Source organism: Penicillium malachiteum (genome assembly GCF_028827825.1).
Source record: "Penicillium malachiteum strain IBT 17515 chromosome Unknown utg000003l:1.0-4950554.0:1.0-4952489.0, whole genome shotgun sequence".
NCBI lineage: Eukaryota > Fungi > Ascomycota > Eurotiomycetes > Eurotiales > Aspergillaceae > Penicillium > Penicillium malachiteum.
Window position 1 is genome coordinate 4033579 of NW_026643096.1, and position 24580 is coordinate 4058158.

At 47.7% G+C, this 24580-nt stretch overlaps 8 protein-coding genes across 8 annotated transcripts; 5 read left to right on the forward strand and 3 right to left on the reverse strand.

The window, feature by feature from the left end:
* Positions 1-130: 130 nt before the first annotated feature.
* On the reverse strand, positions 131-1653 carry N7483_007826 (ubiquitin C-terminal hydrolase 37; the record flags this gene model as incomplete). The annotated part of the gene is made up of 6 exons (XM_057091263.1): positions 131-648; positions 705-880; positions 969-1150; positions 1211-1310; positions 1375-1469; positions 1525-1653. The coding sequence occupies 6 exons, from the start codon at positions 1651-1653 to the stop codon at positions 131-133; spliced, it is 1200 nt and encodes a 399-aa protein (XP_056946004.1).
* Positions 1654-2083: 430 nt separating this feature from the next.
* Positions 2084-6070, forward strand: N7483_007827 (uncharacterized protein; the record flags this gene model as incomplete). Its single annotated transcript, XM_057091264.1, has 4 exons — positions 2084-2560; positions 2621-2769; positions 2834-5812; positions 5875-6070. The coding sequence occupies 4 exons, from the start codon at positions 2084-2086 to the stop codon at positions 6068-6070; spliced, it is 3801 nt and encodes a 1266-aa protein (XP_056946005.1).
* Positions 6071-6271: 201 nt separating this feature from the next.
* Positions 6272-9586, reverse strand: N7483_007828 (rRNA-processing protein UTP22; the record flags this gene model as incomplete). The annotated part of the gene is made up of 1 exon (XM_057091265.1): positions 6272-9586. The coding sequence occupies one exon, from the start codon at positions 9584-9586 to the stop codon at positions 6272-6274; it is 3315 nt and encodes a 1104-aa protein (XP_056946006.1).
* Positions 9587-9854: 268 nt separating this feature from the next.
* N7483_007829 (cystathionine gamma-synthase) lies at positions 9855-11970 on the forward strand (the record flags this gene model as incomplete). Its single annotated transcript, XM_057091266.1, has 6 exons — positions 9855-9899; positions 10013-10227; positions 10319-11427; positions 11493-11676; positions 11737-11779; positions 11851-11970. 6 exons carry the CDS (start codon positions 9855-9857, stop codon positions 11968-11970), a joined length of 1716 nt encoding a protein of 571 aa, XP_056946007.1.
* Positions 11971-12473: 503 nt separating this feature from the next.
* On the reverse strand, positions 12474-13316 carry N7483_007830 (uncharacterized protein; the record flags this gene model as incomplete). The annotated part of the gene is made up of 1 exon (XM_057091267.1): positions 12474-13316. One exon carries the CDS (start codon positions 13314-13316, stop codon positions 12474-12476), a length of 843 nt encoding a protein of 280 aa, XP_056946008.1.
* A 1172-nt stretch (positions 13317-14488) lies between these two features.
* N7483_007831 (mitochondrial 54S ribosomal protein mL58) lies at positions 14489-15088 on the forward strand (the record flags this gene model as incomplete). Its single annotated transcript, XM_057091268.1, has 1 exon — positions 14489-15088. The coding sequence occupies one exon, from the start codon at positions 14489-14491 to the stop codon at positions 15086-15088; it is 600 nt and encodes a 199-aa protein (XP_056946009.1).
* An 832-nt stretch (positions 15089-15920) lies between these two features.
* Positions 15921-20008, forward strand: N7483_007832 (DNA repair protein SMC6; the record flags this gene model as incomplete). Its single annotated transcript, XM_057091269.1, has 12 exons — positions 15921-16031; positions 16164-16997; positions 17056-17283; positions 17353-17912; positions 17980-18073; positions 18129-18394; positions 18459-19115; positions 19173-19275; positions 19329-19487; positions 19544-19686; positions 19742-19790; positions 19859-20008. The coding sequence occupies 12 exons, from the start codon at positions 15921-15923 to the stop codon at positions 20006-20008; spliced, it is 3354 nt and encodes a 1117-aa protein (XP_056946010.1).
* A 1776-nt stretch (positions 20009-21784) lies between these two features.
* Positions 21785-23470, forward strand: dhh1 (DExD/H-box ATP-dependent RNA helicase DHH1; the record flags this gene model as incomplete). Its single annotated transcript, XM_057091270.1, has 3 exons — positions 21785-21828; positions 21906-21978; positions 22043-23470. 3 exons carry the CDS (start codon positions 21785-21787, stop codon positions 23468-23470), a joined length of 1545 nt encoding a protein of 514 aa, XP_056946011.1.
* Between the last annotated feature and the right edge of the window lie 1110 nt (positions 23471-24580).

Consider the following 24580-nt stretch of genomic DNA (forward strand, 5'->3'; position numbering starts at 1 on the left):
AGAGCTTATCATTTGATTCTTGTATGTTTCGTATTGTTATATTACATGGCATTACCCAGTGTACCCCATGTCCCCGTTTGGAAGAAGGTGTGGGCCAATCAGTACGCCACGAGGGTCCAGATCTAGTCCTTCATTTGCCTTGCAACAGTTCACTTAACAACTGTTTGCGGGCAAGAAAGCGCAGCCACGTACGAACTGCTGGTCCATAGTCATACCGGCGTCCGGTAGCGTGATCTTCGTCCATTCGTTGAGACTGTTGCTCCTCTCGGATACGAAGACAGAGTTCCCGTTGAGCTTTATGGAGCTCTTGCTCCCACTGTTGAAGCTCTGAAGAGTGTGTGGGGATGGTCTCGGACACAATGGCCGAGTCAATAGCTGCACGAGTCAATCCATATGCGGGGTCAGGACCAAGTACAAGGCCTCGGGGCTCCGACGTGCTCTCGGTAGAATTCGGATCCCTGCCGTTTATCTGGGCATGCGACATTTCCAGGCCACGTACGTTGACTGCTAGTTGCTGAATCAGATCAGGAAGGGGGTCTCGGACTACCCCTAAAATAGAGAACTCGATCTGGCCTTCTTCGTAGGCTGCCATTCGGTCAACAAGATTAGGACGAGCCAGCTCTAACCAGTCATCTTCGGAGCATTTCCCTAACAGATATAGTTAGTATCAGGAAAACGTCAACTTTCATAGGAGCCTGACTAACCTAATGCTTGGGGCTGCCGTTCGAGCCCATCAAATTTCCATAACTGTCCCATGGCCGGCATGAACGCAATAAAGTGGAAACTACCATCACTGTCGTTATCATCTTGGCCCTTGGAGCGTTTCTTAGACTTAGACTCAGATCGGAGCTGAAGATCCGAATTCAAGATATCCATCTTTCTTTAGTTGAAAAGAGTATCAGTATTGTACTTTATATAAAAAAATAAAATAAAAATAATAAAAAACAGATTGTCCGGGGGATTCATACCGGGCAAAAGAGTTATGAATTCTTTTCACGAATTCAAAGTTGTTAATAGCATCGCCTCGTAAGGCAGGAGTAAAGTCCATAGTGAAATCCTTGAAGTGTTGCAGGTTTTCTCCCAGATCAACGTTCGGGATATTGTTGACGATGTTCAGCAGGGCCACACTGGCGCAAGCGTTGTTGGCAGTCTAGCTCAGTTAGATGAATCTTCTGATGCCTTGGGCTTTGTTTCTTCCCATAGAACATACCTGATTGGCAAACCAAAGCCCATCTGGGCAGATAGCTTCCTGGTTTTCTGAATCATCGTCCCGCCAGCGGAATAGAAAGATCAATCCGTAAATTGGGTGACTGTCATCAGATGTATTAGTTTCAGATCGATCAAGAGAATGAATGGTCTCATTGAGAGTCATACTTGAGGAATGCCATCATTTCTTCATCCAGCGAAACAACCTCTTGAACCTTGACCCCTTTGACTCCAAATTCGCGGAGCATCACATTGAATAGAGCCTAGACAGCCTTGTAAGCGAACATTCAAGCCATGATATGTCACTTCTATACTCACCGGCTCTGATTCAATCTCACAGAATCCATTCCAAGTATCCTTTTGGAGATGAGTAGCTGGCTGACAGATCTCATCGCTATTAGCCTCTGTGGGATCAACCAAACGTCGTTTCTTCGCTCGGGGAGCCATTTTGACGATAGTTGAATTTAGCGGAGTTGTAATGAGGAAGAAATGATGATGTTGGAATCCGAAATTTTCTTCGTTCCTTTTGGTCTTCTTTTTTTTTATCTCTTTCTCTCTTGTTTTTCTTCTTTGGGACTAAGTGTCATTACCTAGAATGGTGTCTAGGTGATTCAGGATGTATGGTATGTCTAAGGGTGGGCCGAGCTTTGTCCGACGCGCTTCCCGCGTCTCTCGGCAACTTCACTTTTTTGTTTCTTGTTTTCTCATTCACTTTACCACCTTCGCGCGAACGAAGGAAACGAACCAAAAAGAACCAAATTACTGCGAAATTGATTTCCCACATATTCACTACAGCTTCGGAGAAAGCAACTCCCCTGCGACCCTAGCCAAGTCGACCGTGGAACTCCGCCAAAGACCCTGGCGACCACAGCATGCCATGAGTGGCACTCCCCTCCTTCCGTCTGCTTTTCCTCAGACGCCCAAGACACTTCCAACTAGAAGGAGATTGTTTGAGACTCCAAGGTCTCAGCCTCGTGATCTGCGCGAGAGAAGATCGAGGTCGCCCGCAAAATCTCCAGCGAAGACGCCTAAGCAGCCACTTAAAACACAGAGCTCCAGCTCCAGCTCCAGCACGCCTCTCGTCTCCGTCGATTTGATCGATGCGCCCTCACAACGGCTGTATGTGGTAGCTTTTTACCTTGCTCTCAATGCATGGCGCGTGTATGAGTCGTGGACGGCGTCTGACGAGCTGGACTCGACATGGTTATTTTTGAAATGGATTTCGGTAGATGGGTTGTTTCTCTTCGGCTTGCAAGCCCTGCGCATACCATGGTTGGAATGGGCATTTCCCACCACTTTGGCTATGTTCCTGTTACATGTTGTGGGCAATGCCTTTTTGATGTTTCAAATCCCTGTAAGTCATTTCCCCCACCTTTCTTCAGGCGGCTTGTGAACTTTCCACTAATGAGATTAGATCCCTCTAGGTGCATGGCTTGGTGGGATGGTCAAGGTTGCTTATGATCGCGAATTGTCCATCTCGGAGCGCAAGGTCAAACCGGGCGACATCATTCATAATGCATCATTGATTTTGGGTAAACAGATCGTGCACATTCTTCCTGAAGGGTATGTTTGTGAAACCGAACACTCGTGGAATGCTTACTGACGGCTAACTCTTATCAATTAATAGCTCTGCCATTCTGAACCCGGAGCGAGAGGCACTCTGTCTTGACTCATCGAAGAATACAGTTATCCTACCAATCCGCGTGAATCAGACAGACCCTGTCCTCATCGAAGTCCTTCGCCTTGATCTGCAAACTGGCGAGAACGAAACGTTGACGATTCCGTCAAAGCAATTGAAGCAAATCAAGAAGCAGGCGGAAAAGCGACATGCATCTCTGGACCCTGTTCCTTACCGAGATCTCCATATTCCTATCAAGAAGACCGGTATCTATCGCCTGCAGCGGGTAGTGGATGAATCTCAGCTGGATGTGCGTACGCGTACCTCTGATGCTTTGGTGGTCACCTGCCCACGAGCTCTGATCAAGAACTCTCATACCGATAAATGTCGAGGCGAATTGTCTAATCTAGTGCTGGAAGTTGAAGGTACTCCTCCTTTGAAGATCAAGTACAGCCGACAGGTGAACTACCATGACCGGGGATTCTCTTTCCAAAACATCCAGCCGGATAACTTGCGCTCCCCTCTCCTCAACCAGAAGCCAAGCGGTGCTCTTTTCAGTCTCAACCAACCCGATATCTCATGGGCCCAGAGCCAGAAGATTGAAGTACCGCTGAATGAGTCTCTTAATGTAGGTGGTGAATGGTTCTACGCTATCGAGGAAGTTCACGATGCTTGCGGTAATGTTGCCAACTATTCCAGCATCTTTGAGGACTCTGAAAGACCATCGACCAAATCGTTATCTCAGTGGCATCAGTTCTCGGTTCACGAGCGCCCACGCGTATCCTTGTCAGGATGCAATGACCAGCGCCCGCTGGAGGTTGCCCGCGGAGATAGCGTTCATCTACCAGTCAAGTTCCAATCTGTTGGCAATGGATATAACAGTGACGGCCCCTTTTCCATTGTGTACACGTACAAGAGCAGCATCGAACTCGAGGGTGAGGAGGGCTTGAATGAGAAGTCTCTCACTCTGAAGTCTCTGGACCAGAAGTCGCCCATCAGAGAGCCAGGATGGTACACATTAGCATCGGTTGCCAGTCAATTCTGCCCCGGTGATATCATGGAGCCTTCTTCTTGTTACTTGCACAACCCGCCTGAGCCTGAAGTATCCGTCAAGGCTGAGAAGGTATTTGATCGGTGTGCGAACAATGCAGTTGGCCTCCTCGTGGACTTGGACTTGACGGGATCTCCACCATTCCGTCTCCGTTACAGCATCGAAAGCTCCAAGGGAGTAATTACGAGAACCCAGCATATCGAAGGACTACGGACTCAGTTGGATTTCACCCCTTCAGAGGCTGGATTCTACCGCTACCGATTCCTGGATCTCGAAGACTCTGTGTATTCCCCAAGGTCTCTCAAGGACAAGCTGCCGCCTCTGGAGCAGGATGTCAAGCCCCCTGCCTCTGCCCACTTCCTTGGTTCAAGAGAGGTACGCAAAGCCTGCTTTGGTGAGTCTGTCTCAGTAGACCTGGCTTTCTTGGGAGAAGGACCCTGGACCCTTCAATATGAACTCCTTCACAATGGCAAGAGGACCAAGCATGCTCTTGAATCGGATACCGAGATGGCTACGATCACAACAGATAGACTACTCAACGGTGGCGAGTATACCCTTGCCCTGACTAGCGTCAAGGACAAGTCCAACTGCAAGCGAGCCCTGAAAGAAACTCTAAGGATCAATGCTCGGTCAAAGCCCCCTCACGCTGCCTTTGGCCAGATGGATAAGAAACGGACAGTGTCCGCCATGCAAGGCTCAAAGATTGAGATTCCGTTGAGGCTGAGTGGTGAACGACCATGGGTAGTGAAATACAAGAACGTGGATGTCGACAAGACACCCATTGAGAAGACTTTCTGGGACGGCAACAGCATTTTTACTGTGGATCAAGAAGGTCTCTATGAGCTTCTGGAAGTCCACGACAGTTCATGCACCGGCTATGTTGATCAAACTGCTAAGGAGTTCGAAGTCTTTTGGATTCCACGTCCCCAAGTCACCGCTGTTGATGGATCTCCTGTTGGATCGACCGGCAATTATGTCAAGCCGGAAGTCTGCCAGGGCGACGACGACAACCTTGAGCTTCGTCTGTCTGGAAATCCGCCATTCGCTTTCCAGTATGAACAACGACGAAAGACCGACCGTGGAGCCTCTTCTGCTCGTACCAAGAATATCCGGACTGCTCTGAATGTAGTGTCAACTGAGATGGATACCTCAGAGCCTGGCCAATACACCTATAAGTTCACTAACATCGGTGACAATCTCTACGACCATGACCCGAAGAGTAGTGGTTTGGTTGTGACACAGAAGGTCAACTCGCTCCCAACTGCTCGATTCGATTCTCCTGGCCACATTTACGGCTTCTGTAAGGAAGATGCGAATGGCGAGGAGACAATTCCGATCACACTCGAGGGTGTTCCACCCTTCTCGCTGGAGATCACCATTAAGCATCATTCCAACGCTAAGCCCGAGATTGTATCTATTCCCAAGATCAATTCGAACCGTCATAATCTGGCTATCCCCCGACGTCATCTGGATCTTGGTCAACACGTCATCAGCATCCACAAGGTCCGCGATTCTCGTGGCTGCCAGAGAACTACTGAGTACGATTCTTCCTCTGTTCGGGTGGCTGTTTCCGATGTACCCACCATCATTCCTCTTGAATCCAAGGCCGACTACTGTGTGGGTGAGCGACTATCGTTCTCGCTGTCAGGACATGCTCCCTTCGAGGTCTTCTATACCTTCAATGGAGCCCAGCGAAAGGCCACTTCTCAGAACACCAATTTCCGTCGTATTGCTGAGCGTGCTGGTGATTTTACAATCACTGCCGTTGGTGATGGAGCTAGCGGGAAATGCAAGGCACACAAGGATATCACAAAGGTTATCCACGAGATGCCCAGTGTGCGGATCAGCAATGGACAAGTATCTGTAGTCGATATTCACGAAGGTGGAGAAGCTGAGCTTCACTTTGACTTTTGGGGCACGCCGCCATTTGAATTCACGTACGTTCCATCCTTCCCATTCATTATCTGGTTATTCTTAACACTAACGCTCTCTTCTTCAGGTACATTCGAAGCTCCAATGCCCGTAAGGGCAAGAAGTCCGAGGTCCTTGACATCAAGCATGATATTTCGTATGAGCATCGCAAGACTGTCAAGACCTCTGATGAAGGTACCTACGAGGTTGTGGCGATTAAGGACAAGTTCTGTTCGTTTTCCTCTCAGGTTCCGACAGGCAAGTCTAGCCGTGGTTCTTCATGAATATAAAATGATGTGATTTTTATGCGTTTTTTCTGTACTGGGGTTGATTGTTTATTTCATGTTTTTGGGAAAGTATGCATTGCAGAGGCGCTAGCAGGTAATGTACATTCGCCAGCAGGATAAGATTTAATTTCAGATATAATGCTTTCGCTTTTCTTCTTTCATCTCTTCAATATAGTAAAGGTCTTGAAAAAAACAAGACTAGACCTTCACATCGCTTATATCAATGGTATCAATGAGTCCCTCGCCCAACCGAGCAATCTCATTCAAGATCGCTGGGCGATTAATCGTTACATAGTCCTCGTTAGACTCCGCTGTGGTTGTCGAATACGCAGTCTTCAGGTTCCATGTTCGAGGTCGTAGAGACTGTGGGTTCCATAATCCTGCAATGACACCACATCGATCATCTCCATGGAAGAGAAGAACGCTCTGGTTGTAACATGCCTGCATATCTTGTACAAATGACTTCACAATGGCCAGGTTGCTTGCGCGGTTCGCACCATCAGCTTCGACCAGGTTCTTAAACTTGGATGTAGATGTAGAACGATCACCATGGAGCTTGGAGCGTAGGTGAATGACAAAGTCGTAAGGAGCAAGCGAGGTCTGGAAGAGATCAGAGACATCGACGCCGTGGTCTTCTTTCCGGATCAAGCTAATTGCTGCCTTGGCCAAGGAAGTCATGCGACCAGCGACGACCTTAGAGGGCATCTCATACTGAGTCCAGGTCACACCATCAGTATCAACGTCTGATGCAACGAACAACACAACGGTGTTCATAGCTGGGTCAATATTACGCCAAGCAGTGAATCGGGTGCGGATCACCTCGGTAACCTGTGGGCTCAGCTCGCCGCTCAAATCAACAATGAAGGGCTCTTGTTGCCAGTCCCAACGGGAGAGAAAGTGGAGAGTGCGCAGGAATCCGGTCATCACGCTGGATGGACTATCCCAGGGGAAAGGCTGAGTGAAAGCCCGCACGGTAAGGAGTTCGATCAATTCTTCGCAGATCTGGGCTGAGAAGAGATGAGAACGGAACCAGTGCTTCACGAGACGGATGGTAGGCGAGAGTAAGGGGAAGCGAGTGCAGAGACTACGGAAGGCTTGAGTCAGGCGGGGCACTTGGACGAAGTTCCGCTTGTATGAGAAAAGAGCACATGCGAATTCCTCCCGCTCGCGGGGACCAAGGCTCTTGTCCTTTAATTGACGTTCCAGCAGTGTCTGTTCACGCTCGTGATGAATTCTCATGCGGAAAATGAAGCCAGAGGTGTGAGAAATATCAAGGAAGGCGTTGTTCAGCACCTTGCTAGATTCGTTCTCCAGACCGAGACGGCAGGATGTAGCGGCACCAGATGACTCCAAGGCGTCGCCGATCTTGAGCAAGAAAGCAGCCTTGGTCATTTGGATAGCGGCGAAATCGTCTGGCCAGCGCGAAGAACTCTCAAATTGAAGAACGACGTCAGCTGGTTCTTGAAGTCCCTCTGGAGTCTGGAGTCGGAGAGCAGTGTAGCGTAGTAGGGCGCTAGCAGGTGCAAGATGCCTGATAGTCAATGGGACTTCATCCATGCTTCCAACCGATCGCTCCAGCTCGCTAAAAGCTTCCTTGATCGAGCTGAATTGTGTGCTGGTGTATGACAATACACCGTCTCCCTCATCAAGCAGGATATCATCATACTCGTCTCCGATGAAATTGAAGCCCTCCTCGGTAATCTGGAAATGGCGCTCCAGAGTGTATGCAAGGATCTGGAACACGATGGAATCCTCGGATTGCTGGTCAGACCAAACAAGACTTTCCAGGATACTACCATCCTTGAATCGTCGAAGCTCGGATTTCTGTCCCCAGAAAGCTCGGAATGAGGCTGCCTCCTCTTTCTCCTCTGCGGCGGGACCGTGGTCAACTACGCGACCGACATTGTCAGCATCAAGTAGAAACCCAACAGACAGAGTGTGACTGGCTTTCTTGGTCAATGTCTTTGCTCGAACAGACCAAGGCTCTGCACATTGGCTGGAGATGGAAATCAGCTTGACTCGGTCGCCCAGTGCCCTTGTGAGGGTCTTGAAAAGGCGGTTCTGTTCTTGAAGGGACCGGAGAGTGTCACCGTTGAAGGCTTTGGGGAAGGAGAGGAGACGATCAAACCGCAACGCTCGCTCATCGACTTTAACGATGAAGACTCGGTCGAAGTTGTCTTCTCTTGACTCATTCAGCATCTTGAGGGTGACACTCGCCTCGTGGCGAAGGGAAGCATATGACCATGAAGTCATCTTATAAAGAAGATTCAGGCCTCTACGTCCATCGTACAAAGTAGGGCCTCCACCAGGAACAGAGACATCAGTAGCGAACATAATCAGAGGAGAAGTCAAATCTCTGCCAGCCAAAAATTGCATGGTAGCCTTGAAAATCTGATAGCTGCTATAAGAGCGCAAGAGAATCGGCTGGCCACTGGGACCACCACCTTCGAACAGAAGAGAGATGAGTGCTGTCCACTCAAAGCCCCCAAATCCTCCATTTTGGAAAGATGTGTGGAAACCACGCTGCTGGAGCCAAGTTCTTCCCAGGATACACGCATCACGGAAGGATTCGCATTTCTGAGCAGAAGAATGAATGTATTTGTGGTAAAGAGAGACGGCAGCTTCAGAGCGCAAACTCGCGTTGTAAAATGGAGTGGGCTCGCCAGTCTCTGACGAATCCTTCGAGCCTGATCGAATGTTGCTCTTCATCGGTTGGGTTCGGCTAACGGGGAAAAGAGTCGGTTCAATAGCGGTCAAGATGCGAATTTGCTGCTTCGGAGTCGAGTCATGTTTCAAGGTCTGGCGAGTTTCAAGCAGAATCAAAGGGCGCAAACTGTCTCCATCCTGGAATCCAAACTTCATCTCCAATCCAAGGTCACCCATTGTCTGTTGAATACCAGCCGCAATGCACGCAATGTAGTATGCTCGCTTGTGGAAGTAACGGTAATTGACATAGTCTTTCTCCTGGAAGATAGAACTGGGCATTGTCACTGCTAAATCGACTAAGCGATTCTCCGATGTCTTCGCTCCAGTCTTCAGAACAACACTACCCACCACATTGATGTTTGCCGGCTTCGCATACGACACGGTGTATTTGGCATCCTTAGCTGGTTTGGGCTCGGGCCATGGAATTGCAATCTCGGAAGCTGCGCGCAAATATTTCTCGGCTTCGGTGATAGTCTTCGGGGCAATCTCTGGCAGACTCTCGATGGCACTTTTGAGTTTGTGCAAGGTATCCTGGATCTTCGAGATTCGCTTTTCGTAGTTCGGTCTCAAGCCTGTCAACAGCTCATCCATCTGCAACTTAAAGAAGTTGGACTTGTAGAATCCACTGGCCATTGCCAGCTCTGCTGATCCATTCTCATTTCCCTTGCGGCCTTGACTCTTTGACTGTGTTGGTTTTTCGGCTCCTGAGCTTGTCGAGGTCTTGTTCAATGGCTTCGATTGAGAGGTAGAAGTAGCATCCGTGGGAGTAGGACTCAGCTTCCTACGCTTTACCGTAGGATTCGACATGATGTAAAGAGCAGAAGCTCAAAATAGGTCGATTTCGTTTTCAAGAGGAGAAGCTTGCGACATGAATTTTTTTTATGGGGCGATAACGGGGATAACAATTTGCTGAGTCATATACCCTCACGCGCCATCGCCGAAGTCGCCTGGTTTTATGACTCGAACTTTCTTGACTACTCCTTGTTCTTTAGTTCATTATTGTTATTAAAGATTTCTCATCTCTTTCGTTCTTACATTCGAGTCATATCTTGAACTTTTTCAGTTCAATTTGATAATGCTCCAAGTACTTGGAGGCACTGTGCCTCCCAATACTGATCATGTATGCATTAATCGCATTCCCCCGCAATTATACCCCTCCACGAGCATTACAATGATCTAAATGATCTAAAGAATATTTGCCACTCCAAATCAAGTAACTAACATGGTTTGTAGGCTGTCAGCGTGTCCCTGCCAACATGGAGAGCCAATGTTGGTTATGAAGAGGGAGAAGATTGGGTCATAAGCAAGATGGTTTGTGGATACCCTCGGTTCTTCGTTCACCCCAGCATCCAAAAGCTTGTCGCAGAGCTCGTCCAGCGTGTGGGTGACCCAGAGAAGGAAACCGCAACTCTTTTTGCCTCAATCAAGACCGCGCGGATCTGCCAGTCGTTCATCCTATCCAAAATTACCCAAGAACAAGCGCAAACAGTCCGAATCGTGAATTTCGTCCCCCCCCCCCCATGCCAACGTCGAACCTAGCTCAATCACCTCCTCTGTGGCGGCCGTGATTTACCCCAAGGAGTTTGCTTCTATCGCCAAACAAGTCTGGCAACATTCGGGTAACGGAATTTCTAGTCGACGAGGCGAGTTCTGTCTGCGTGCCCTACAAGATGGGTTTTTGGTAGAGGATAAGAGCTCATCTGCGGCCGATGCCGTTCTTCAGCGACCTTGCAAGGGTCCTCGGAGATACCAAGGCCGGGGCTCTCTGAGTGGTCCTTCATGGGGCTCTTCAACTCCATCCACCTCTTCGCCCACTCCCCCGTCAAGCAATGGTCTTGAGGAGGGCCCAGACTATGGTCAATTTATCGAGGAACGCTTTGGTCGTAACCTCAGTGCTTTGCATGCGAAGCAGGCCAAGGTTGCTGTCCGAAAGCGCATTGCTGGTGTCTTGACTGCCGATGTTGAGCTACCGGAGGCCCTTGAGACTGCCTCTACAAATGGCCGAGTTGATGATATCTCTGAGAATGACGTTTATCTTTACCCTTCTGGAATGAGCTCTATCTTCAACGCGCATCAGATCTTGATGACAGCCCGTGAGCCTAGAAAGAGTATCTGCTTCGGATTCCCTTACACCGATACTTTGAAGATTCTCCAGAAGTGGGGCCCTGGCTGTCTTTTCTACGGCCATGGCTCATCGGAGGATCTGGATGACCTTGAGAACAGACTGAAGAACGGAGAGCGATTCCTTGCGCTTTTCACTGAGGCCCCCGGTAACCCTCTACTTAAGACTCCGGATCTCATCCGCATACGAGCTCTGGCAGACCAGTATGATTTTGCTGTGGTAGTGGATGAAACCATTAGCAACTTCCTCAATATTAATGTTCTCCGATATGCAGACATTGTTGCGAGCAGTTTGACGAAGATCTTCAGTGGAGACAGCAACGTGATGGGAGGAAGCGCAATCCTCAACCCCCACGGTCAATACTATCAAAAATTGAAAGAGACATATGCTCAGGAATTCGAGGACATTTACTGGGCCGAAGATGCCGTCTTCTTGGAGCGAAACAGTCGCGACTTCATCACAAGAATTGAAAAGATCAACTCTACATCAGAGCAGATCACAGCCATGTTGAAAGAGTCTCCTTTAGGTAAAAAAAACACTCAACTCTCAACCAGATCGATCTCGCGCTGACTCCTGCTTTTCTGCTTTTAGTGAAAGATGTTCACTACCCTAAGTACAGTCCCACCAGACCCCTTTATGATAGCCTTCGTAACTCCAAGGGTGGCTATGGTGGCCTTTTCTCTATCACTTTCCATTCGAACGCCGAAGCCGTTGCATTTTATGATACCCTGGAAGTCCTGAAGGGCCCTAGTCTCGGTACCAACTTCACTCTCAGGTAAGAGCATACCCTCTCTTATTATAAAACGGACTTGTACTGACATGGTAAATCATAAAGCTCCCCTTATGTCCTCCTAGCTCATTACGGAGAACTCGATTGGGTACGTGATATCACACTGGCATCTTCTTTTCTTACTTCTTGGATCATATTATACTAACGCATATCTTTTAGGCGAGATCTTTCAATGTCGACCCCGATCTTGTCAGAATCAGTGTTGGCTTGGAAGAAGTACCAGACCTACGCGCTAGATTCCAGACGGCTTTAGATGCGGTGGCAAAGGTAGAGAAATAGAGTGCTCACAGCCTCGGGTTTAAAACTTCTCAACAAGACATAATACCCTGTTTACGGCTTCAGGGTTTCATAGTGGCATCACAGTGCTCTCTTATGAAACCCTCGAAGCAGGTGATGACTTTTCAATGCGGTCACGGTACTCCAACATATAAACCCTCATGATCACCATACAAAATAAATCAAAAATCAAAAATTCCATTATGAATATTACTACAGGTCAAAATACTCCCGGCAAATATGTAGAGTAATCAAGGACGTCCAGCTCCATTGATTTATATATCATGAGATCACCATCAGTAGATAAGCATGACCGTCACGTAGTCCCGCCCGGGGCGCCAAAAGAAAGAAATAAGAAAAGGAAAAGGGAAGGAAAGACAATGACCCAGTGACAGGTCAATGTGAGATCCACCCGAAAACGACCGTTCCAGCGTATCTGAACGTTGATCACAAAGGAAATCGAAATAAGATCAAAGTTGACATCAAGCGCCGAGTCATTCAGGTAGTTAGATCAGCCGATCCAGTGGTTCATCGATCCCAAAGTTACTAGCTGTCTGGCTTGCTCCTAGATCCCCACTGCCTGTCCTTCGTAGAGCCTGTGTCATCGTTTCAATATTGAAGTCACCTCCAAAATTGGATGAAACTGGACTATGTGCCATAGCGAAGGGACTACCTGGAACACGAGGACCATGGTTTGGCGACATGTCAAGTCCTTTGAATGAGGTCGAGATACTCGTTGGGGGAGATGTGCCAAGAGCATGAGAGGATGCAGGAGAGCGTAGTGGAGATGGAGAACGATTGTGCGACCCAGCTGCATATGAGCCTCCAGTAATAGCGGGACCTTGAGATGGGTCTCGACCAAACATAGATTCACCTGTCTCTGCATGCTCGGCATTCACGACATCAGCGAATGAAATAAAGCTTAATCGCCGTACATCAGTTGTGTCCAGGGCACCATAGGCTGATGAGACTTCATCCGCATCGCTGAGATGGGCGGCTAGGTGATCAGCAATGCCTGAGGATGCTAATGAATGATCTGCTGTAGACCCAGGAGTTACTCCTGCATTGTGATGAACGCTATGCGTAACAATCTCCACCGAGTCCGGATCTAGTTGTTCATCTGTGATCGCAGCTGAGGACGCTTCGAGTACCGGTGGGATATAGTTCTCCGTGCGAATGTGAGCGGGGATCGACGGCGAAGCTTGTAAGGGTAGTATATCTTCCTGCACGCTTCTCTCGAAGATTTGCGAAGCAGGGGAATGAAGACGGCGAGGAAGTGGTGACCTGGTGCCTGGGGAAGTCGAATGCATGTACGCATACTTCGGTCGGTCCGAGACATTTGGTGTCATTAGTACTTCGGAGCTAATGGGTGATACTGGCGAGACGGGCCCACTACTTGGGGATCTTGTTCCTGCAGCAGCATTTTCCGGAAATTGATCTTTGTCCGACTCTCTTAGTTGGGTCCAAGATAGATGTGGTGGTCTGGGGGCTCGTATTGTGGATGTAGCGGGCTTCCCGACCATGAGAGGACTATTAGTAGCTGCCAGTGACTCCTCGCCAGTCTGAATAGGCGCAGAACGAGGTTGATGTAGATTGGTATCTACTTGATCCGGCATCAGAGCTCGAGGATCTGATGACATGGTGAATAGTTCAAATGAAATAGTAGAGGTGCTGGAGCAGAATAATACTATTGAAACAAACTGCGGCGCAATCCTAAGAAATGGCGGCCATGACCAATAGACCAAATATTTCGAAGGATCTTGACGATCTCAATCAATCACAGGGGGAGAAGGGAGCGGTCAGGGATGTTGGAAAGGGGGAAAATATTGGGGGGGGGGGGGGTTAACATCTCACTATTTTGATTTGTCCAGGAGATGATGACATCCTTTTTGTGCCAGGTGATCAACGGATACGGGAGATCCATGTCCCTATAATGTGACGGCAGTGATAAGTACCTGATACATAGTGTCCACCATACAAGGAAGTGGATATCTAAGTACCCAGTACATATTCTTGGTACTTTCATAGTTAATTCCACTAAGAGAGAAGGTGTGTATGGTAAGGTTGATTCTCCTGTGTATTAGATACTGGTATTGTAGGCTGTATCTCAACTGGTAGACATTTAAGAAATGAAGCGCTGAATATTAAGAAAATGGAAGAATTTTTAATATAAGATTATTCCATGTCTATTTTGTCTAGAAATTAATACTTTTTTCCCTGTTCAACCAACTGTTGTCTAAAGATCAGAGTACAAACCCATGTAAAACTGATACATACACTGATACACAATCTGTGATTATAATACCAACATTACCCCCAGGCCCCAGACTTGCCAAGAGTCACGAGATCAGGAGGATCACGAAAAAAAAGTTCCTAAACAGTGTCAACTCCTAAGCTGCTAGATGCGATCTCCCTGATCCCCTAGCTCATTTGCTCATACCTCACCACCAATTGACCCCTCAAAATCATTTCAAATTAAACCTCTTTATTTTCTACAAGGGTTTCCAAAGGGGCTCACAAAATGGCGACCTCCATGATCGTCCCGAAGCGGCCCTTCGTCGCCTTGCCTTTCCTTCTCCCATCATGGACAGATGCCCTCGCTTCGGGTTCTCGACGCTATCAATCTTCCTACCGTCGTACTAAGCAACGTCTTCGGGTCAAGCCAGATGCCTCATTTGGTCCTTCACGCCAGACTCGTGATCACATCATCCACAATCCTCCTTCCAGCGCTCCTTCTGTCTATCACACACCCAGCAAGTTCTTACCTGCCAATGACGTCCGGAGAGCTATGCGCACCGAGAAGCCCGCAACCACAGATGCCAACGAGCTTCCCGGCGTCTACAAGACTGAAGCTGAGAGAAAATACCACTTGAACCCCTCCGATATCGAAGAAATCCGCACCCTCCGATTGGCCGACCCTATGACCTGGAGTCGACACAAGCTGGCCAAGCGCTTTGAGTGCTCGCCACTATTTATTGCTATGGTCTGTGAGGCTAGTCCCGAGAAGAAACAGATTCAGAAGCAAGTCCTCGAAGCAGTGCAATCACGATGGGGACCGAAGCGACGGATGGCCAGGGAAGACCGCCAATTGCGTCGGGAGGCCTGGGGCCGTGATGAATAATTTCTTTTCGTACCACTCATTGATCAATTCGGGTTCTTGTTGTCTATGTATTTTACCTTGATGTTGGGATGTCCTGGAATCAGGATCGGCTTAGAAGGTGGTGATGGTTTGCGGACGCTGCTATGCGGCCCCATGTAAACATATCTGTGTATTTTAAACTAGCATTTGTCTTCATGTACTTTCATATTCATGTCTAAAGCAATCAAAAATGTAGCATCATTATCAAGTATACCTGAAAGATCAATCAGATATCGTCCTCGAGAAACATCATTTGAACGGCCTATGTATATGTATAATAAGCTGTAAGTTCAAAAAATAAAAAAGAGACTCAGCTATTAACTCGGAATTCATATGCTCGACCCCACATGTCAAATATAAGCCTACTACATATATTCTGATAAATGGAGTAAGATCTCAGAGCACTTAAGAGCTGCTAGACACTAGAGTTTGGCTGCAAGGCCATCTGAGGTAGTGGAAGATCCAGCCGGGTTACTTAAAACAAATCATTGATTTCAAATCATATTATGACACTTGCATACTTGGAGACTGGATCATTGGTCCTTTGTTTCTCTTCAATTCAATTCATATTTCAAACAACAACTTGTAAGTTGTGGTACATTAAAGCGGTTAAAGTGGTATGTAGGTTCTTTCCCATAGGGCGGATCCGGCTGGCTTATCAAGACGCGAAAGAGCGCGCTACGCGGTTCCCTCAGTTTGTACATTTCTTAAACATCTTTGCCCCTCAGTTGCGCCACGTTGATTGTCAAGGGTGACCGACATCCCTATCATCATGAAATAGCCTTCTCCATTTCTAAAACATACGTCACTTGCTATGCCACCTCAAAAACGTACGCGGGAGTCTTTGGACTCAGACTCATCCTCAGATGGGAGTGAAAGTGATAGTGTACAAGAGAGTGCAGGTCCAGCCTCCTCGCCATACTTAGTAATTGCCCCGCTACCTAGCTGGATGGCTTTGGCTGATATATCCAGCAGAGAAAACGACCTCGTACCTCCAATTCACCCTCGGAGGAAGAAGGCAGCGATCTAGAGACGCATTCCCAATCCTCCCCCCCAGTCCGACGATGAAGACCTCGACGACGACGAATTGGAACTGCGTCAAACGCAGATTATCCAGGAAAAATACGCCCATCTTGCAGACGATGCCAACACTCCTTCCGAACATGGAATTCTTGAACGGGTTGACTGCTATAACTTCATGTGCCATGACCATTTCTCAGTAGAGCTGGGACCGCTCATCAACTTTATTACTGGAAAAAATGGCAGTGGTAAAAGTGCGATCCTTACCGCGCTGACTCTCTGTCTGGGTGGCAAAGCGTCTGCAACCAATCGCGGGCAGAGCTTGAAGAATTTCATCAAAGAAGGAAAAGAGAATTCGAATATCATTGTTCGAATCAAAAACCAGGGTGATGGTGCATACAGACCAGAGGCTTTCGGAAAATCAATCATTGTCGAGCGCCATTTCACCAGGGGCGGCTCCAGTGGTTTCAAAATCAAGGCAGATAATGGACATATTGTCTCGACCAAAAAAGCTGAACTGGATGCCATCACTGACTACTTTTCCCTGCAAATTGACAATCCCATGAATGTCCTGTCTCAGGACACTGCTCGTCAGTTTCTTAGTACCTCTAGTCCGGCGGAGAAGTACAAGTTCTTCGTAAAAGGCGTTCAGCTGGAACAGTTGGATCAAGACTACCGTTTGATCGAGGATTCTATCGATCAAATAGAAGAGAAAACCAAGAACAAGGATGAGGACATCAAGATCTTGAAGACCCAACATGAGAGCGCGAAGAAAAAGCTCGAGCTTTCTGATAAACATGAGTCCCTCAGAGATCACATCAGAAGTCTTCGCGAGCAGATGGCATGGGCTCAGGTTGAAGAGCAAGAACAAGTAAGAGCTTGCCCTTTGTTTTCCTATTTCACTCCTAATTAACTATCATTCTTATTAGGCTCGAGATGCTCTTGCCGAGGAGGTTGCTAGAGCAGACGACTTGATTAGAAGTGCCGAAGCCGCCCTTGACGAATTCGATAGCAAAATCGCAGCAGCCGAAGCTGAATACGAAACAGCCGCGGACTATGCGCTTGAGGCCGACAGGACAAGGGAGACAGGAAAAGAAGAACTGGGTGTCATCGAGGCCAACTTAAACGATGAAACAAAGAAATGGAACGATCTTGGAGTAAGCCATATCCTACTCCTTCACTTGATATGATGTTTTATTTTAGAGAAAATCTCTAATCCCCAGTAGGTCGAACACCGCAAGATCAGAGAGTACGTCAAAGCAGCGGAGATGGAACTCGAAAAGGCGCAGGCAAAATATGACAAGGAAAGCCAACGCCTGTCTTCAGTGAGCGATGGGGGCTATGCCCGAAGGCAGCAGGAATGCACCGAGGCTAAGGAACGTGCCAATGAGGCCGGCAATAAACACAGAGCTCATCGTGAGAACATCGGTCAACTGGAAGAAGAACTACGACAGGCTGTAGAACATGAGAAGACTGTCAAGCAACAGGTTGAGGTCAAGAAACATGATCATTCGGAAGCAGCCAGTCGTCTGCAGACCCTTCAAAAGAATAACGGCCCAAGACAGCAAGGTTTCCATGAGAAGTTGCCTGCCCTAAAACAAGCAATTATGGCAGAGAGATCCTTTGCTGTGCGTCCTGTGGGACCTGTGGGACATCATATTACTTTAGTCCACGCCAAATGGTCATCGATTCTTGAGCATGCCTTAGGCACCACTCTTAACAGCTTCATCGTGACATCCAAGCGTGATCAGACTACACTGTCGAATATCATGCAGAGGGTAGGCTGGTAAGTTAAACACGGATTGGCCCATCTCAATTCTCATTTATCACCTACTGATTACTGTGACGGACAGTGAATGCCCGATCCTTATTGGAAAGAATCGCGATATCGATATCACGTCTCATGAGCCCGATGCTAAGTATCAAACGGCTTTACGAGTTCTGCAGGTAGGAAATGCTTTTAGTTATGCTTTATTTCATACCTCGCTGACATTATGGATAGATCGATAGCCCCGTTGTTCAGCAACAGCTAATCATCAGGCATACTGTTGAGCAAATGCTACTCATCGAGAATCTCGAAGAAGCATCTGCAGTGCTCTTTGACGGACATCGTCCAAGAAACGTGAAACGATGCTTCTGCATAAATGCGAGAGATAGGCGCAGAGGACACCATCTTTCCTTCAATCGAGCGGGTGATCCCAACCAAGCGCCAGTTCCAATGTACAATGGTCATCCACGCATGAAATCTGACGCAGCCGCCCAAATCAGGTACGTGGCCCCTTCTCCCACTTCACAACACGCTCAGTATACTCACTCTTCATTTTCAATACAGTGCGCAGCGAGAGATTGTAGCAGACCTTGCACGTCAGTTAAATGACGTCCAGCAGGAACTTCAGGCGGCTCGTTCAAAGGTCAATACCTGCAAACAAGCCATTGTACGACACCACAAAACTGAAGAGAGTTTGAAGGTGGACAAGCAAAGGATGGAGGATGAGGCTGAGGCCCTTCGTGAGGCACTTGAGAAGGAAAACGCTGAAGATGGGTCTATTGAGAGCCTTACTGCCGACCTGAACTCAGCCAAGGAGAATAAGGCTCTCATGGAGGGTTCTTTCGAGGATAGTCGTGCCGCACAGAAGGAGCAGTATGAACAAATCAGACTTGCCAAGCGGGAGAGAGACGCAAAGAAGCAGCAGATCGAGTCTCTGAATGAAAATGCTCGTGTTGCAGAAAGCGAGCGCTCGGTTGCGGAGGCGAAGAAAGTCGAAACCATCCGTGAGAAAAATAGAGCCATCGAAGATATCGAGAGCCGAAAAGGGGAGAGATCCGAGCTCAGTGGAAAACACGCCAAGCTTGATGAAACAGTGCTTTCCTACATTGAGAAGGCTAGCACAGTTTCTCCCAGAGTTCCTGTCGACGAGGGTGAGACTACCAATAGTCTCGACACTAAGCTCAACAAACTGCGAAAAGATTACCAGCAGTTCACCCAAAGGTACAGCGTCCTGCTTTTTTTGGTTCCCTCATAAATTACTAACCACCACTCTCGCAGATTGGGTGCTACACGAGAGGAAATTGCGGCGGAGGCCACACGTTGCGAAGCTGCCTTTTGCTCGGCAAAGCAACAAATTGACGACCAAAAAGCGATTGCCCAGGTATGGAGGAAAATGAGTGTGTTCAACGAAAGCCCTTTCTAATTGGTCTATAGCAATTGAAAAACACACTCCATGACCGCAAGAAGAGATGGGAAATGTTCCGTTCCCACATCTCCTCTCGAGCCAAGGCTCAATTTACCTACCTGCTGAGTGAAAGAAGCTTCCGGGGTCGGCTCTTGACCGACCATAACAGCAAGCTCCTGGACATCCAGGTGAGACCAAACGATACACCACCATTGTTTGCGTGAGCTAATCAGTCTTTGTTCAGGTGGAGCCCGATATCACAAAAGCAGACGACACTGGTCGCGGTGCAAAGACCCTCTCTGGAGGCGAGAAGTCCTTTTCGCAGGTCTGTCTTTTGCTCGCTCTTTGGGAAGCAATGGGGTCCCCTATCCGATGTCTGGATGAGTTGTAAGTTACCTGGCCTTGTCCGAATCTTATGCTCGCCTGCTAATCCGGCCCCTAGTGATGTTTACATGGACCATATCAACCGCAGGATGGCTATTGAAATGCTGGTATGCTCCCGTTCTTCATTCCTTTTACTGAGATCTCTGTTACATAACAATGCTAACCTCCCGAATAGATGAGTGCAGCTCGCCGATCCATTGGGCGGCAGTTCATTCTGATTACACCTGGAAGCAAGGATGATATCAAGATCGCTCCTGATGTCAAAGTTATTGAACTCGCGGAGCCCGAGCGTGGGCAGACCACCTTGCAATTCCAACGAAGGTAGTAAATGAGCTCCAATGGTTTCTGCGTTTTTGTTCCTTTTTTTTCCGTTCTCTTCATCTCTGTTGCCATGGCTTCTTCACAGCCACATACTCAATACCCCGGTTTAAATTTCTCTGTTGATTGATTCATATTTGTTTTGATTACGCAGATATCATGTTTCAAACACATAGTATGGATTGGGTCTGAACAATTTCTGAAATGAGTTCATTGCCTCTGCTGCCAGTGGACTGAATCTCTCATACATTAATCAAAATTTTATACTCGTGCTTCTGTAAACCGGCTGTAAGGAAAGAAAAACACAATTCTCATTGAGAGTTGCAACTGGTATCAAACTTGGCGCTTTTACATGCCTCCACAAATGAATCTTTCAGGCCTTCTCTCTTCCGAGTTTAGGGTATCGATATAAATCTGGTTTTGTCTCCGCGATAGTCTCGAGTAAATTAAGACGGGACCAGATCGACTTCGAGAATTTATTTGGTATACTCAGGGCTGCATGTACCTATTTATGCCTTGTGGCCATCGATGTTGACAGAACATAACACATCTATTTGAGTCAAGAATCTCTTCCGAGTCCGAGTCAGCAAAACATGTATTAGGCATTTTTACCCATTCCTTGCTTGTACCAAGGGGCACAAGCACATCAGCATGCAGAAATTTTTCACGGCACAAGATTGGACACTTGCTCGTGGATGTTTGTCAGAAGCATGATGCTTTGCAATGGAATTGAGCAGAGTGTGCTACGACCACCTGCAAACGTCAACTGTTACCCGGCGCACCTGGACCGGCCACCAGATCCTTAAAGGCGATGGTAGTCAGACTACTCATTGGAAGACCCTTGACGTTCGGTCGAGATCACCATCGGTCCTCAGCCCAGAGCGACCCATTGAACGCGTGGAATGCAGACGATCTCGGATTCAAGCCGAGATGAAGCACATAGAAAGGCAGATGCGCCAGACTAAACAGTCTTAGATCTCGGTAGCCGCTGTTCTGGAGTTTGATCCTTTCCCCACTTCTGCTTATGGATTTGATCTTGTTTCCTTTCGTATGGGGTTGCCAGTTAGTTGCAAATTCCCTTGTACTCACTTGAGCAATTTCTCATGATTCAATATTCGTTCAATAGAAAAAAATATTAATTTCTCGATAGATATCAGAATTCCAGGCCATTCTGTTGATAAATGTAAAACCTGGGGCTGATGTTCAAATTTAGTATCTTTGCTTGTAGATATAGTCATATAGTCACGTGGGGCGGGACCATTTGCTTTCCCACTCAACTTCAACTTCTTTTATCGTCAATCCCTTCCGAAATCCTCATCGTCTTGACTTACCACTCTTCTTTTACCTTTCTGCCCAGAAGGTCATTATTTGATCTTTACCTATTCTTCAACCATTGGGCACACGATTTCATCTTGCTCCAACCAGACCCTCAATAATCAACTCTGGGTTCCAATTTCCCCTCCCCTCTCCCCGCCGCAATAACTACCTCCATCTTCCTCTTTGCTTCAGATCGGGTTTATCCAGAAAACCTAGACGAGAATTCTTCGCTTGTTCCGTGAGATCTTTTACTTCCGTTGATCGACTCCCACTCATCTCTTCCGCAAAGACCGCGAAGCGACACGATTCCACTCACGCTTGCACCTCACACTTCTCGCGTACCTCGAAAACATCAAAACTTGCCTCTCTTCGCGACTTCCGACCTTTTCAGTCCATTATTTCGCACTTCTGACAGCTTGTCGTCCTTTTTCTACTTTTTTGGCTTTTTTGATACCCTTTGATCACCATGGCCGATGCTCTCGCCTCCCAACTTCACAACACCCAGCTGAGGTAAGCCGATATCCAACTTACATTGGCCCTGCCTTTTTCTATTTGCGAATCTGCAGATCGTTAACTTTATATTGCAGTGATGGACCCTCAGAACCAAGATTGCAGGACTCTCTGCAACTTCCTCCTAAAGATTCCCGGCCACAAACAGAGGTTCGTTCACCCTCTCTTTCTTTTTTATATCTAGTCACAATCAAACCAACTCATTTTCTCTCAGGATGTTACTGCTACCAAAGGTCTCGAATTCGAGGACTTTTACATCAAGCGAGAGCTGATGATGGGCATCTTCGAGGCCGGATTTGAAAAGCCCTCTCCCATTCAAGAAGAAACCATTCCTGTTGCACTCACTGGCCGAGACATTCTTGCCCGAGCAAAGAACGGTACCGGCAAAACGGCAGCTTTCGTTATTCCCACCCTCGAGCGCATCAACCCTAAGAGCACAAAAACTCAAGCCTTGATCCTGGTCCCCACAAGAGAGCTGGCTCTGCAAACCTCCCAGGTCTGCAAGACATTGGGCAAACATCTTGGAATCAATGTTATGGTCACTACTGGTGGAACGACCTTGATGGACGACATTATTCGTTTAAATGACGCCGTTCACATCCTTGTTGGAACCCCTGGCAGAGTTCTGGATTTGGCCAGCAAGGGTGTTGCAGACCTCTCCGAATGCCCGACTTTTGTGATGGATGAAGCAGACAAGCTCCTTTCCCCTGAATTCACCCCGGTTATTGAACAACTCTTGTCATTCCACCCTAAGGATCGCCAGGTTATGCTCTTCAGTGCCACCTTCCCGATGATTGTCAAGTCATTCAAGGACAAGCATATGCGCAATCCCTATGAGATCAACCTTATGGACGAGCTCACCCTCCGCGGTATTACTCAATACTATGCGTTTGTGGAGGAGAAGCAAAAGGTTCACTGTCTGAACACACTCTTTTCTAAGTTGCAGATCAACCAGTCTATCATTTTCTGCAACTCGACCAACCGTGTTGAGCTTCTGGCGAAGAAAATCACTGAATTAGGATACTCTTGCTTCTACTCGCATGCGCGCATGCTGCAGCAGCACCGTAACCGGGTCTTCCACGATTTCCGCAACGGCGTGTGTCGTAACCTGGTCTGCTCCGATTTGTTAACCCGTGGTATTGATATCCAAGCTGTCAACGTGGTTATCAACTTTGACTTCCCCAAGAATGCGGAGACCTACCTTCATCGTATCGGTCGTTCCGGTCGTTTCGGACATCTGGGTCTTGCTATCAACCTGATCAACTGGGAGGACCGATTCAACCTCTACAAGATCGAGCAGGAACTGGGCACTGAGATTCAACCCATTCCTCAGAACATTGACAAGAAGCTCTATGTCTATGACTCTCCCGAGAACATCCCTCGTCCCATCTCCGGTCCTCCTCAGCCCCCTGTCAGTTACCCACAACAGCCCGGCAACGGAGAACGCCAGCCTCGTCGTCAGAACCATCATCACTCGAACGGTGGACAGTATTACAACAACAACAACAACCGAGGTCGTGGTTCCTACCGTGGTAATGGCCGTGGACAAGGTCCCCGTCGTGGCGCACCTGTTGATGCCAACAACCGGACAACATTTCCCCCTACTCAGGCTGGAGCCAATCCACCTGCTCCCGTCTCTTAGACTTCATCACTCCTCCAATTAGGGTTATTCTCATGTCATCTTTGTTTCCTTCATAGATGAGACCCAAAGCCACGGCCGTGATGTGTTAATGTGTTGTTCTTGTTTTTATTTTCCCCCTTATCTCTTGTTTGCGTTGAATTATGATCCAGTCTCTCCTCCTCTGCTGTTCTTTCCTTCCAGTTTCTCCAATCAGATTCTACGGATTCCGCTTTGGAGTATGGAATGCCCCTTTTTTTCGTCGCTTCTGCAATTTTTTGTCGTATTTCACTACGACAGTAAGGTGCAAGCGCGGCATCTGTATCATAATTCCCGGTTTTGTTCTTCATGCTTCTACTTGGTTTCATCTTCACGAGGTTGAAATGAGATTTCGGGGTCTAACAATGGTTCATTTTCCGGTCTTGGAGAATGTTCATTATTACCCTGGGCCTCTGCGATCAAAGTGTAAATACGCTCAGCCGCCATGCTTTTTATTTTCTTCGATGGGTTTGCAAGGCTGGCGTTCTACCTGATCTTTTCAGTTGAATTTGGCTCGGGCGTTCTGATGGAGTCGAGGAAGATTCAGTTCATACGGTGATTTCCGATCCGATTCCCTTCTGCTTTCTCGCCATCCCCTGGTCTCTCCATACCTTGCTTTTTGAGAAACCATTCCTCCTCTTTTATCCCCATGACGCTGCATCTACACTCTCGCGTCTTTCTTCGTCACGATCCTCTTTCCCCATCCTCGCCCTCCGACACACCTCTTTCTTGCCGGACCTATGTCTCGCAATTCGACGCTTCTCATCTGCCTAGGCATATTCGCTTCCAAGCCTAAGGCATTTATCTCCGACATCATTCTGATCCATATCATTTATGGGCTTGATGGGGAAACTCCCCTGGGTGTCAAAATCTGTGAAAAAACTAACTACCCTTTGAAACAAAAAGAAAAAAACTAAAAATTTTGGAGGAGCATTCGATGCTGGATACTGTAAAGCATCTTATGAAATGACAATTATTCCCTTCAAATCAGTTTTGCATATTCTGGTAGACACTTCATTGTAGTGAACTTCGTACATACACATGTAGATATAACTTGGAAGTATTAATATCAATCCTATACTGTCCTCAACTGTC